We start from the raw sequence: 14,491 nt of genomic DNA on the forward strand, positions 1-14,491 counted from the left end.
CGAAGCATGTTCTCACAAATCTATTGATGAGGGAATTATGGAGTTCTAATGTCCAAATTACACTGTTCTTAGCAAATTCAAATATGTTTGGTGTATGACTCACAAAATATCATGATCAGTTTTCCATTAGATACGATCTTCGTCACCACTGTGTTAACTGCTAACCTTTATTTCCTTTTGTATATAATTCGTAGTAAGTATTGTAGCTGGAAGAGAATACCACTGAAGCAATATTAACGGGTTTCAGATAAAGAATATACCAAAACAAATGCTGTTGGCTGTATGCAAAGCTGTAATTTTGAATGGATATTTTACGTGCTGTTAACTTCCTTTACATGAAACACTTTTCAAACCAACTGTTTCTCTGGTATAAAATAAAATACTGGATTGTTTGTCTTACTTAGAAGAACAGTACCTGTTTGATTGATTGTTACTCCAATAAATGTAACTTACTGCAATTGTTGTTTGATGCAAGCTACAAAGAGACTAGAGTACTTAAGCAAAAGCACAAACGTAGTAAATATTTATTACTTTTATTATTTATTGTCGAATGAAAATATTTTTTACAGAAATACATCATCGGACAGTGACATTGAACAACAAGCAGGTGACTTGAGAGATCTTTTACTTTGTGTAACCTTTAAACAGCATATTCTACGTAACATGGTATTAACTATGTTGATCTTCCTTGACTTCAGTTAGGTGGCCGTTAAATGAATATTTTGTACAGAATGATTTTAAAACTTTACACGAAACATTTTGGTATATTGATGATAGTTGAAGTTTCGACAAACGTCGCCTTCTAAGTCATCTTAAAAAATGTATGGATTGTTCTTAGACTTCTACGAAAGTATTTTTTTTTGTATTGCTTTAAGCAAAAACACTATCTATCAAATTGTTATACTTCCTTCTCGTGTAGGAGACGATAATGTTGACCAAGTTCTTGTGATGTGAGTATGCTTATCTCCTCTATTTGTATTTAAATGGCGCGCATGATTAGCCGAGCGGTCTAGGGCACTGCAGTCATGGTCTGTGCGGCTGGTCCCGGCGGAGGTTCGAGTCCTCCCTCGGGTAGGTGTGTGTGTTTGTCCTCAGGATAATTTAGGTTACGTAGTGTGTAAGCTTAGGGACCGATGACCTTACCAGTTAAGACTCATAAGATTTCACACAATTTTTTTGTATTTTAATATTTTATAGAAGCACTGAAAACTTCCCTGATAGTTTAATCCTCAATATAACTATTAGGTAAATGTAGAGGACGCGGTTATAAAACTCAATGTCAAAATATCAGCTCAACCAGATGATTCAGCCGACAGTTTAACGTAGACGTGATGTGATTTAAAGAAGACACAGAAACAGCTAGAACTTCGTGCTTAGTACGTCAACATGTCACATCTGTAGTTGAAGATAATTCTTCTGGGTGATTCAATTAGTTTATTAGCATACACATAACTCGATCACGGGTACCTGATGGTTCAAATGGCTCTGAGCACTATGGGACTTAACTTCTAAGATCACAGTCCCCTAGAACTTAGAACTACTTATACCTAACCTAAGAACATCACACACATCCATGCCCGAGGCAGGATTCGAACATGCAACCCTAGCGGTCGCGCCGGTTTCAGACTGAAGTGCCTAGAAACGCTCGGGCACTCTGGCCGGCCATGGTTACCTAGTGCAGCAGTTTATATCCTGTATTTTACTTCAGTACGTGCTGTTAAAACTAATAGACTATGCATGTTTATTCATGAAATGTAACGCATTCATATGGTTTGTATTAAAGTGTATGAATTGATTTAACAGCCATTTCGTCGGAAGTGTTCTACATAGATACATCTTGAAACTCCAAAAATATTTACCGTACAAAGTTTACCCGAAATGCTGCATGACTCTGAGCTGAAGCGTTATAACCTTTATAAACGGTCTCTCGAAAGACAAAGTCCTCGATAGAAAATCAACGTCTGTAAAATGAGGTGGACATTGTCGCTTATAGTTACATAGATTTGGTGATGACTGGGAAAGTACAAAAGGAACTGCATATTATTGTGTTCTTCACTCCGAGGACTGACTTGATGTAGTTATACACGCTAGGCTATCTTGTGAAAGCCTCCTAGTATTAATGTAGCTACTGCAAACTACACCCATTGGTACCTGCTTTCTATGTTTGAGCCATTATCCTATGCCTGTGCAGTTTTTTCACCACTCGCCTCCTTCAAAACTTATCTCCGTCACCAAATTGACAATTTTTTGATGCCTCAGCATGTGTCCTATCAATTGACCCAGTCTTCTAGTCAGATTGTCCCAGAAATTTCTTTTTTCCCCAGTTGCATTCATTAACTCCTCATTAGTCGACTTACCGATCTAATCGTCAGCATTTTTCTGTAGCACAAGGTTTAAGCTTCTGTTCTCTGCGTCTCGCCACAACTGTTTACTTTCACTTTTCACTTCCGTACAGGTACTTAAATAGACAGCTAGAGCTATGGTGTAAACAGTGACATCTTTAAAATTTAGCTGAGTGTCTCTGACTATATCATTAAATGTTAGGTAATACTAGTTACTGTAGATTTTCTTTCAAATGTTATCCTTTGCAGACTCTTGACATGAACTGTAGATACCATCATCAGCTCGAACATTCGGTCTTCATTAGGTTAGCATACAGTTAGGATTGAGAACTTTTATTTCAACTAACCGAACTGATAACTTTGCACACTTTTTGAATGTAATAGACACGTCCAATTGCTTGTTGTCCATCTTTGGCACAACTTAAGATACTACAGTGCCAGAAGGAAAAATGCAGCATCCTGAAGGACTATTTTCAGTGGCATCGGGGCATAATCTGTACATACGGAGGGGATGTGACGTCAGCGATTCGTTATCACGCTCATTGGCCATAAGAGGGCGCTCAGGAAGTTCGTCTGTGCACGCTCTGTTTTGACTCTGCAGGCAGTAGCTGCTCTGAGTTTAGAGGTGAACATATTTGTAACATTCTTTGCAGGGTAAAACGATGCCACGCCAGTGAGTATGTATGATAAGCCTGCAATCGATTTACTGGCTCCAATGATGGGCTGGTCCGAATTTTCTGTGTATACTTACAATACGCGCACTAGGATAGTCATTAATTGTTTCATGTGTAACCAAATAATTGCTATTTTGAATTGTTCCGCGAAGAACCAAAGCAACAGTGGAAGAAGGTAAGGCTTGGACTATGTTCTTGTAACGGACTAGTATTAATGACTGAAACGCCATAGTGATATAATACTGAAAGTATGAGCAGTTCACACCATTTTGTCATATTCACAAGATAAAGTTACGTGTTGTGCATGGAGACTAGGTGTAGTTAAGCCATGCCGCGGGATTTGCACTGAATGAGTCACTTCGGATTTTGTCTAAACTTAGCCCTAAATAGGCCCCTATGGACAAAATTTAAGTAATGGTTCTTATTACATCTTTATAATAGTTTGTAAGCGTTTTGACTGTCAGTCAGATGTGGGACTTTTTTTTCGTTAGGGGGCGACTTGTTACCTTTAGCGTCTTTCGTTTCGAATACATGTTTATCGGTTTCAGATGCACAAAAAAAAAAAAAAATTAAAAATATGAAATGTACTGAAACTTGCATGTGTATACTATTTAACTGATATTATACTATAGACCGTACATGGAAGCTGTCTGACCCAATGAAGGAAACCAGTCGCCTTGATTGGGCCAATGACACAGGTTTGTATTTCGCAAATACAATAATTTTCAAGTCCGGGGACTGTGCTGGCGAGGGAAGATGCTGCAGTTCAGTTGCATGCTCCTCATACCACGATTGCACTGTCCTGGCTTTGTCAATGGGTGCATTATCGTCCTGCAACATGGCATCATAGTTGGGAACAGCATTTGATTCGTGGGGTGCAACTGATCACCTAAAGTGTTCACATATTCGTTGGCTGTAACACGACCTTTGAAAGTAACGATGGGACCAGCAGAATACCATGATATGGCTGCCCACACCATCACACTCCCATCTCCATGCTTAACCGCTGGAATCAAGCAATCAGGATTGTAGGCTTCCTTTGGCGTTCTCCAGACGTAAACCCGCTCAATGTTGGAAAAAAACGAAAACGCTGATTCGTCGGGCAATGTAACGTGTTTCCACTGATCAATCGTCCAGGATTTATGCTGCTGACGCCATGTTGTACACTTCTTTGCATTGGCTGTCGTTGCTAATCGTTTCGGTATAGCAGGTCGTCCATGAATATTTACTTTCCGAAATTCTTCGCGAATGGTGTCCATAGATACGGGCTCTCGAAGATGGCTATGAGCTCTGCAGTCACTGTATCCGCCGTAGTTGTGTGTTGTTTTGACACAATTCTCTGTCAGTTTTGATTTGCGCGCACTATTACATTTCCATGATGTCTTTCCATGTTTTGTGTAGGCTGCTCTTTAAACATTTAACAAGTTGGCTGTCTTGGTTACTGGTGCTCCAGCTAATCGGGTCCCCATAATCTGCCCTCTTTTGGAACTCCGTATTTGCATTCAGAGGCCAAGGTCGACGTGCAATGAAAGACCTAATAAAGCATGTACTACTCGTAAACAACCTGTACTGATGCCTAGTCTGTACTGCACACGCATGTGTAGCACGTCACATGTCGTACCTGCGTTGTTGAGTGTTAAACACAACCATCGCTATATTACCACTGTTCACATTATTATGCCTATCTCCTGTATTTCATTAACAGTAATATTTTGATTATGTGTGTACCATACAGAAATACAGAAGATAAAGTCCTAGTTACACCGAAAATAAAACATTTATTAGAATGATTGACTATTTCATTACGCATTTTCTGTGACTCCTGTCAAACAGCCTCAGCCACCTGAATGGTGTCAAACTGCAAGCCTGAGCGAAGCCGGATGGACATATAGATGGATTGCTGCAAGTACTGGGCACACCGTACCGGTAGTTTGACGCTGCTTTCAACAGTGGTGTCTGGAACGTTCTCGTACCTGTTGACCAGATTCTGGACGTTCGCGAAGTACAGACGCATGCAGAAGTGGCCAACTGGAGGCGATCGGGGGAAGAAATCCGGGCACGTGTTGAACCTGCTACGTCACCAGAGACAGTTGAGAGCCATCTGACTGCACCAGGACTAAGAAGACACGTGGCTCGGGCCACACTATCGCCGATACCGTGACACCACCAACCATAGTGCTCCCTATGCGGCGAAGGTGGCGTCGAACCGGATGAGATCGGCGCGGATAGGGTCCTAAATATCCGCACACTGGAGGCGCACTTCCTCCTCATTGACTGTACGTGGCATTGGCTGATGCACCCAAACGTTCATGGTAGGGTGACCTCTCGTGGTGATTTAGACGCCCTCTCCCCTTTCGTCAGGCGTATGCGGAGAACCTCTGCAGGTCGCGATGCAAATGGCGGAGCCGGAAAGTCGTGTAGTCGCAAGGGCTCAGCTGGCAACCAACCCGACGACTGTGTGTTGCAATGTAGCGTAGGCGTCGGACAGATTTTGCGAGACACCAGGTTTGCTGTGGATAACACGATGTAGTTGCACTGTAAGTGACAAAAACGTAACAACAATTTCCATTTCGTGAACGTTTCGTTACCGAGTTTTAAATGTCCGTCATTTTCGCCTGTCCCCTCGCAACAGCGTTTAACTACACTTGCATCACGGTATGATGTTCGTGTAAAACCCCCAACTGACGATCGGCATGCTGTGGATCGAAAGCTATTTAATGGTACAACAAATAGTATCTAAAACCCAAGTGTGGTGTCACCGCCAGACACCGCACTTAGTAGGTGGTAGCCTTTAAATGGGTCGCGGCCCGTTAGTATACGTCGGACCCGCGTGTCGCCACTATCAGTGATTGCAGACCGAGCGCCGCCACACGGCATGTCTAGTCTAGAGAGGCTCCCTAGCACTCGCCCCAGTTGTACAGCCGGCTTTGCTAGCGATGGTTCATTGTCTACATACGCTCTCATTTGCAGAGACGACAGTTTAGCATAGCCTTCAGCTACGTCATTTGCTACGACCTAGCAAGGCGCCATATTCAGTTACTGTAATCTGGACAGATAATATTGTGATTCATGTACCGTCAAGAGCGACGTTCATCATTAATGGATTAAAGTTAAGCATCAAACTAATTACGTCCGCTTTCTGAATTCTAATTCCTTGTCATGTTCCAGGCCTCACATCAGTATAGTTCTTCCCTCCTCACGCCAGCCTGCGTGAGCTAAAACGCGTGCATTTCGGCCTCCTCTAGTAACACGGTGTTGGCTCTTCTGCCAACACAACACAAATAAAACGACAGGTTGCATATTTATATCCAGAGAAATTACCAATTTAAATCACAGTTGTAATTCGTCATCCACAATGGATGCGCTGAAAATAAATCATTTGTTCGAAGCCTGTAAACAGTTTAATTTTACATCATTTCAACAAAAACCGTGCAAATCATTCTATGGTACATGTAACTCATGTACCGGAGATATCAGTATCTCCTTATGGATAGGAATTCGAAAGATGTACAGAGAAATACATAGTCAAAATTTATTTTGAAATTATTATAAAGATCAAAATATACATTTTGACACCGGTTATTTACAATAATTTGTATAAATAAACTTATGTGATATGAATAATTTATTTCGATGCGAGAATCAATATACAAAGAGCTTCGTTTGCTTCACCAAAAAAGACGGTACAGAAACATTTGTAAAATAAATTACGTAATATAAATCCTCCCCGTCACAAGTTTATTTTTAGGAAAGAGACCATAACGCGTCTATATCGACACTGCACTGTGCAGTGAATTTAATCAGCCTAAGTACTCGTATAAATACCTAAATAGCGTTGGGAAAGGACTAGAAACTGTTAAAATTCGCTACTGTTTGTGAAAACTGCAGCATCTAGAAGGAACTGGATTTCGTGAAAGACACTACAAAGGGCAGTTGCATGACAGACAGATGTGCAGATCACAGCGTTTCTCTGAGAACGTCATTTCTGCGCCGACTGCACAACAGCGATCTCAAAATCGCGTGACCTTGAGTATAAATAGCGGCTCAGCAGAAAACCTAAACAATGGAAAATATATACCTACTTAAATATTAGTGGGACTGGAGACATTGTGCCTCTTTGCAAAATAGAGCACCTTGAAAACCATTTGCGGATTTGAGTAAGATCCTACATCAGATTACCATGACTAGGAACGAACTTGCCATCATGTGACAGTGCGGTCTTCCAAGAGTCACTCTTGAATTTTCTATGCACAGTGAAAAATGTTTCATCGGTACTGAGTTGATCCCATAAGAGTGGATGCACATGCAGGTCTGGGTATTATATATGTCCATGAAACACAGTTAAAATTACGTTGAGTGTCATTGTATCAAGTGACTATTTGTAGTTACCGGTAGTTGAAGCTACATCAGATACAGTTACGATCCTAACTTAATTGAGTCACAGTTCAGTGATGTTGAATTCTAAAGGATTGTCATTGTTTCTCTAAATCATTAAAGATATGATAACTTTCAGTAAGCCATAGCCGATTTTCTGCATCATCATTGTAAATTCGGGCTTGTTCTCCACTTCACCACTAACCTTGATATCTATAGAACGCTATACTACATCCTAACTTCAGTAACGTATATTGTGTATGTCTTGAAATGGAGGCCTAGAAACGATGGAGAGGCCCTCAGTGGTACACAACCCGACAGCAGTGTACTCACCCCACCGCCTCCCCACACCAAACCCGGGGTTATTGTGCAGTTTGGTCCCCAATGGACCCCCCTTGTTTGCTAGAGAAAAAATACTACAAACACATCAGAGAATATTTAGAAGGCAGAAAATGGCCCCATTTCATTTCATTCTTTGTATCTTGTTTCCTTCCTAAATGTCAAACACCATCCAAAATTATTTTCCTTGTTAAAAATATATGATTTTTTCACTGTTGAAACAGCTTTCACTACAAATGTTTATCCAGTTCACTTTCTCATGTATGCACAGTGTAGGCCTTTTCTTTGGCCAGAAATTTTAAAACGAATACCTTTTTGGTTTCTGGTATTTCGTCTCTCTGATGGAATAATATTGGCAAAGAAAATACCAGGCCATCGAGCAACCTTTACAATGTATTGGCGAAAACAAAGCAAACGAGAGTCTGAGATGACACAAAATCCATTACTATGACAGAAATGAGTTCGGCGAGAATAGGTCTGACATCTTTTGTTATCAGACGAAGCCACAACTCCTGTTCCTGCACATCTGCTACCGGCCGCACGCTCAAGATTTTTGACTCAGTCAATTGATCAGTGACGCCGCTGACCCACTCGCGACGTGGTTGGTGGCTGATCTACACGCAAGCACGAATTGCGCATCCATGACGAGTAATCGATTTTGCCTGGAAAGTCGCTCTTGTAAAACGGATTTAAGCTGGGCATTGACGTGCATTTTTACTCGAACGATGCTCACATTTCTGTATTTTACAAGAGTACCTAAACTTGTCAGTATAAATATTTTAGTATAATAGAACATCACCCACTGGATAGCAGAGGTATAGAGTTGTCTGTCAACAGGGACACACAAAAGAAATAAAACTTGCTAGCTTTGAAAGTTACCCTTTCATGGGCTAGAGTATACATACACACACACACACACACTCACACACACATACGTCTATGTCTCTACCTGGTGCCTGCTAAATTGACAATGCGGGCACCATGTAGGAGCATAGGTACGGTGTACTCTAACCAAAAGATACCTCCGAAAGCTAGCAAGTTTTCTTCTTTTGTGTGTCTATCGACAACTCAGCGCTTCTGCTTTTTTGACTGGTCTCCGTTGATCCTACAGTATTTACATTCTACAAGAACTGTCTCGCAACATTTAAAGCTTGTCGATAATTTTTCGACTGTCACAACACTAGAAATAGTAATGCCTGTGACACCAGAGCAAACATATTCACTCTTTCTTCGCTTTGAGATCGCTCTTCAGGAGTCGCATCACGTGCGCGAACACTTGCCGCACGACGAAGTACAGCGCCAGCAGCGCCAGAGACGCCACTGCTGCGACGAAGGCGGCGACATCTATGAGCAGGTACTGGTACCAGGCCAGGTCCAGCGCGGCGGACCTCAGGTGCGGCGCCCCCCGGTGCCTGATGACGTACTCCACCCAGTAGACCGCCTCCTCCAGCGGCGGCCGCGGGCGGTCTCTAAACAACACGGACAGCTGCCGAGCCCGCTCCCTGTACCTGCACAAAACGAAAATACCTCGATTATCGTCTTATCCCCCTACAGTACGTGGGACGTTCAATAGGTAATGAAACACGTTTTCGTCTAAAAGCAGGTTGGTTTTATTCAGAATTCCAATACTCCATACTATTCCCTATTCTTTTGGCTACAAAACCATATTTTTCAACAATCTCCATTCAGTGCGACAGCCTTAAGCCGTCGGCACTCGGACCGTGCATCAGAACGTAAACGATGAGCGTGCCAAGTTCAACGTGCTGCTGAACGCTCAGGAACTACGCGACTTGTGCATACGGTGCGTGGGCCCCAACGTTGTATACGCGATCGCAACGCACTCCAGCGGCAGTTGAGGGATGTTTTAGTTCGTAAATGACAGTGTTTACTCAACAGGCGCGCGCAATATTCCCACGTTAGCTTTATTAAAACGCACATTTCCTCCATTGTTCATATCCTAATCACATTGTTCTATATGTAATATACACAAATAAAAACTTCAATATAGTTGTATATGTTTTAAGACAAAACGGGATGTACTTTGTCCAATCAATAAGGACACAGGCTTATAAAAGTTCCATTACAAACAGTGCGACACAAATTTGCAATAGTTCTCTGCATAAGATAAACACTATTTTATCTCTTCCTCATTCTAGTAACACCTAAGGTCATTCTTACTTGATCACTGTTCCTACCCAGTAGTAGAATGTTAACAACATGTAAATTACGAAACTCAAAACAAAAAAGAACAAAGTATTTTTATACTAGTAGCGCAAGATGTCCTGTAGATTAAGCCAATCGAACAAACTCACTCCATATATTTACATAACATCAAATACTGTAGTACATACCTACACTAAACTAATAATAAAGCACCAGAACCTATTATTTACGCGAATATTGGGAAAAAAGTTTAGACTTCTTGAGATGCGAACCATCACCACATCCTCTATCATCAACGCTACTCACTACGCTACAGTGACAACAATTCAGTTGTTGCTAATGTTGTCACTTGGTAAATGCTTTAATTGTAGCTATGTTACTAACTGAAATATAATTATAACAGATTCTACCAAGAACAATGTGTTTTTGGTGGACCCTCAGTGTGTCGCTACCTTCAAATGACATCTCTATAATATGCAAGTTACAATAATTCTTTTGCCACGTATATGATGTCTCTTATTATTTTATTGCAACGAATCATTCAGTTAACAACGGGTTTTCGAGTGAATCTCAATTTGCTGGTGCTCAGAAACGACATATATACATATAGGCTTGAAATGAATGCCAATATGGCGCCTCTCAGCTCAATGCTGAAGGGTGTTGTCGTGTAGGTGGCGTTGTGCGATCTGATTGGTCAACGCTCAGATTCACGCTCAGAATATCTGAAATGCTAGATATAGCTCTGCACGTTCGGAAAGACTCCCGAACGTGCTATTCCACGCTATGAGGTCAGATACTCGGCGCGCTCAACGCTCAGCTTAAGGGTGGCGCCAAGGGCCGTGCGTTACCTCGTGTCGTTGACGAGGACGTGGACGGCGCTGCGCAGCGTCTCCAACGTGAGGTGGTCGTAGTGCAGTCGGATGCCGTTGCCCGCCGTCGCCACCCTCTCCGCGTTCAGCTGCTGGTCGGCAAACAACGGAATGACCAGCAACGGCACGCCGGCCATTATTCCCTCCTGCATCCCCATGAGCCCGCCGTGCATTATAAACAGCCGGACGTTTGGGTGATCTGCAAGTCAGGAAAACGCATTCGGACAGTTGAGATGGCAACGATCGTGAGAACTGGCTACACTTTACCATCAGAAAGGTAAAGGCTCCGGGGAAGCAGCTCTGTTAGGTTCGTTTCATACTACGAGGCGTGTTTTTTAATCCTAGGACGCCCAAGCCTTTTTTTTTCCAACTTGGATGCCTATGTGGGAGGGGAGGGGTGGGGGGTGGGGGGTTCGGCGAGCCCACATGTATTAAATAAGTTTACTGACGAAAAATTACAACTTTCAAAATGTTTTATGTATTTTAACTAAGGCATCGGTTTATAAATGTTGTTAATTGTTATAAATATTGGATTAAGTGAATAAAAAATTGATATATTACAATACAAAATACAGTTGTGTTCATATACAATAGACTACTCTGAGTACTCAACTGGCAACAGACACACTTCACAGTTTTTTCTGAATGTGTGTTACACACATGTTTATGACACTGTCCACAATACTGTTTTGCTTTACTTAGATTTTTGTACTTCTGCTTCTTTGTTTCAGCTTCTTTTACACGAATATGTCACCAACCTTTCCCTGCAGGAGGCTGGCGCGCTCCTGTTGTCACTTCTTTGATTTTCTTTTGTAGAATAGTCTTCATTGACTGAATAATTTGGTTAGATAACCCTCTTGCAGTCGCACTTCTTTCTTCTACCTGCAATTTTACTAGTTCCATCCCAGCTTGCAGAAGATAAAGTTTCCGTTTGTTGTGTTTCTTTTCGTTTCATCTTGGATGTTGCTGGATGAATATGGTGGTTGCATTGATAACACAAATGTCGGTGAGAGAGTAAGATACAGATAGAGGCCATCTCTTTGTTCCCATCTTGCAGGGGTATATACACGCCATTTGATCAATGGTATCAATTCCACCTTTAGTGGAATTATATTATGCATTTATCTCGGTTTTATTCTTCTCTCCTCCAACAGTGCCTTTATCTTGGTGTATTGTTGACATCAGTACGTTTTTGTTGGTTTCGTTTTTGTTATGTAGGACACCAAAGTTACTGGAGGCCTACCTGTTGATGGGTCTGTGAACAAGAACATTGATGAATATAGCTCTCGATTTGACGTATTCCTCATTATGTCTGGAATATGCTTCCTGTTTGAATGGATAGTTCTACTGTAGTAACTTTGTAGTCTTGGTATAACTCTTCCGCCAAATCCACCGATGTGTAGTATCGGTCTGTAGTAATATTTGGACCAGTATTTTTCACAGGTGCTACCAGACGTTTGACGACAGCTACTGAACCCCGTTCTTCTTTCGACAAATTCTGAACATTACCTGCATAGGGTTCCATATTCAAGACGTATCTGTCAACTGCATCGGACATCATGCGTATAAGGATGCCATACTTGCCCGGTTTATCCTTCATAAATTCTTTGAAGGGGCAGCGCCCTCTAAACAAGCTGAGCATCTCATCAATGGTGAGGTGGACACCTGGTTTATACACTAGTTTGTTGAAAACATCAGCGATTGCTGTGAACTTGTCTGCTTCCCTTCTTAGCTGGCGGGTACTTTTGTCACCAAACCTTAGGATTGCAATAAGTTCCTAGAAACGTTTTCTTGCCAAAATACCCTTGTAAACTGGCCGACCCATTAGGTCTGACCAAAGATGGTGTACACTGACAGAACTGTCTTTATTTGCCCCCATAAGTATCAAGATTTCTATAAAGGCATACAATTCTTTTTCCATTAGTCAAAGTAACAATTCGCCTAACTGCTTCTTCATTTGAATGTTTTACTATAACATCTATGATGTCAGGCGTAAGAAGTAACTTCAAGGCTTCTCCAGGTGAATTGCAAACACCAGCTGGAGTTACTCGTGCCTGCTCTCTTACTATATTAGCAACAGACCTCCGAGGAATTCTAGGCTGTGTGGTTACGTACCTTCTTCCAGACTTGGCCACAATAGCATCCTGATGGTCACTGCCTGAAGCTGCGCTATCTTCATTTTCTCTAACATCCACATCACTTTCCAGATCTGAATCATACTCCATAACACCATCCTCATATTCACTTTCACTCCACGAGTCAGAATCTTCATTTAACATTTCTTTAAGAACTCTTTCTAAATACGAGTCACGTATTCTTTTAGTCATTTCTAAGTCTGGGTGTGAACAGTAGGGAACTGCACTAACTCACTGCTAGTTTACAAGATAAATAATAGCTGACTGACATCAGCAATCACTTCCTCTGAAAGTAAACCGATTGTTGTGAATATCAAGAATACCAACCAACAGGAAACTAACTTGCATTGTTGTAGAGATGAGAAATACAAAATCCTACTAAGGGAAATTTTCTATAGCATGGAAGCCTAAGGGGGGGGGGTTGTTGCACCCATAATAAGTTTATTTATTTTTTCTATAAAATATATTGATACTAATGTTTCATAAAATAGCCAACAAACAATAACTCAAAGGGAATATGTAGTATGAAAGTTACTTGCGCAAAAGCAGGGGACATAAAAAAATTGTGCGTTCAACGAACCCCCGCCCCCCCCCCCCCCCCCCGCGTTTAGGCGTCCTAGGGTTAAGTAAGCACCGTTTTGAAATTAAAGAAAGACGTGCTAACATATCTCAATAATTTTATTTTTACATGAAAGCCTGTACCTCAATCTACTTTTGTACATAATTTCTGTCAATCTCGAGCACTTGTCATAACGTTGTACCACTTTTTGAATACGCTCCTCATAGAAGTCTGCCGCCTGACTTGTTAACCACTGTTTTGACTTCGTCATCGTCTTGAAGACGCTGACCGCCCAGGTGTTTCTTCAAGTGCACGAACAGATGGTAGTCACCGGGCGCAAGATCGGGGCTGTACGGAGGATGATCTAGAGTTTCCCATCGAAAAGAAGTGATGAGATCTTTGGTCTGATTCGCCACATGTGGACGCGCATTGTCTTGCAGCAAAACGATGCCCTTGCTCAACTTCCATGAACTGTTGCTTTGACTCTGGTGTGACGTACGCCACCCATGTTTCATCGCCCGCAACAATTGGGCTTAAGAAATCATCACCGTCGTTGTGGTACAGCTCAAGGAAAGTCAATGCACTGTCTAAACGTTTGGTTTTGTGCACATCCGCAACATTTTCGGTACCCAACGTGCGCACAATTTTCTGTAATCCAAGTGCTCGGCCACAATGCCATACAAAACACTAAGAGAAACACTAGGAAAGTCATCCCGCAAGGAGGAAATCGTAAAGCGTCTGCTTTCTCTCACCCTATTGTCCACTTCTTGCACCAAACTTTCATTAAAGACCGAAGGACGCCCATTCCGTTGTTCATCATGCACATTTGTGCGGCCATCTTTAAATGCTCTCACCCACTTTCTTACCATTCCATCACTCATAATGTTTTCTTCGTAAACTGCACAGATCTCACGATGAATATCGATCGCTTTTAGGCCTTTAGCACTAAGAAATCTTATAACAGCCCGTACTTCACAGTCGGCGGGACTCACGATTATCTCAAACATCTTAAACACTCAGTACACAACGTAAACAA

General features: G+C 41.8%; 1 protein-coding gene across 1 annotated transcript in view; it reads right to left on the minus strand.

The window, feature by feature from the left end:
• Positions 1–8,948: 8,948 nt before the first annotated feature.
• The window catches only part of LOC126273235 (UDP-glucosyltransferase 2-like), an 81,064-nt gene continuing 75,521 nt past the window's right edge, over positions 8,949–14,491 (minus strand). The window contains exons 5-6 of the mRNA XM_049976778.1: positions 10,741–10,960; positions 8,949–9,237 (exon numbers count right to left, since the gene is read on the minus strand). Of these exons, the coding sequence (XP_049832735.1) occupies positions 8,949–9,237; positions 10,741–10,960 (509 nt within the window). The remainder of the gene's footprint in view (positions 9,238–10,740; positions 10,961–14,491) is intronic.

The sequence above is a fragment of the Schistocerca gregaria genome, chromosome 5, assembly GCF_023897955.1.
Source record: "Schistocerca gregaria isolate iqSchGreg1 chromosome 5, iqSchGreg1.2, whole genome shotgun sequence".
NCBI lineage: Eukaryota > Metazoa > Arthropoda > Insecta > Orthoptera > Acrididae > Schistocerca > Schistocerca gregaria.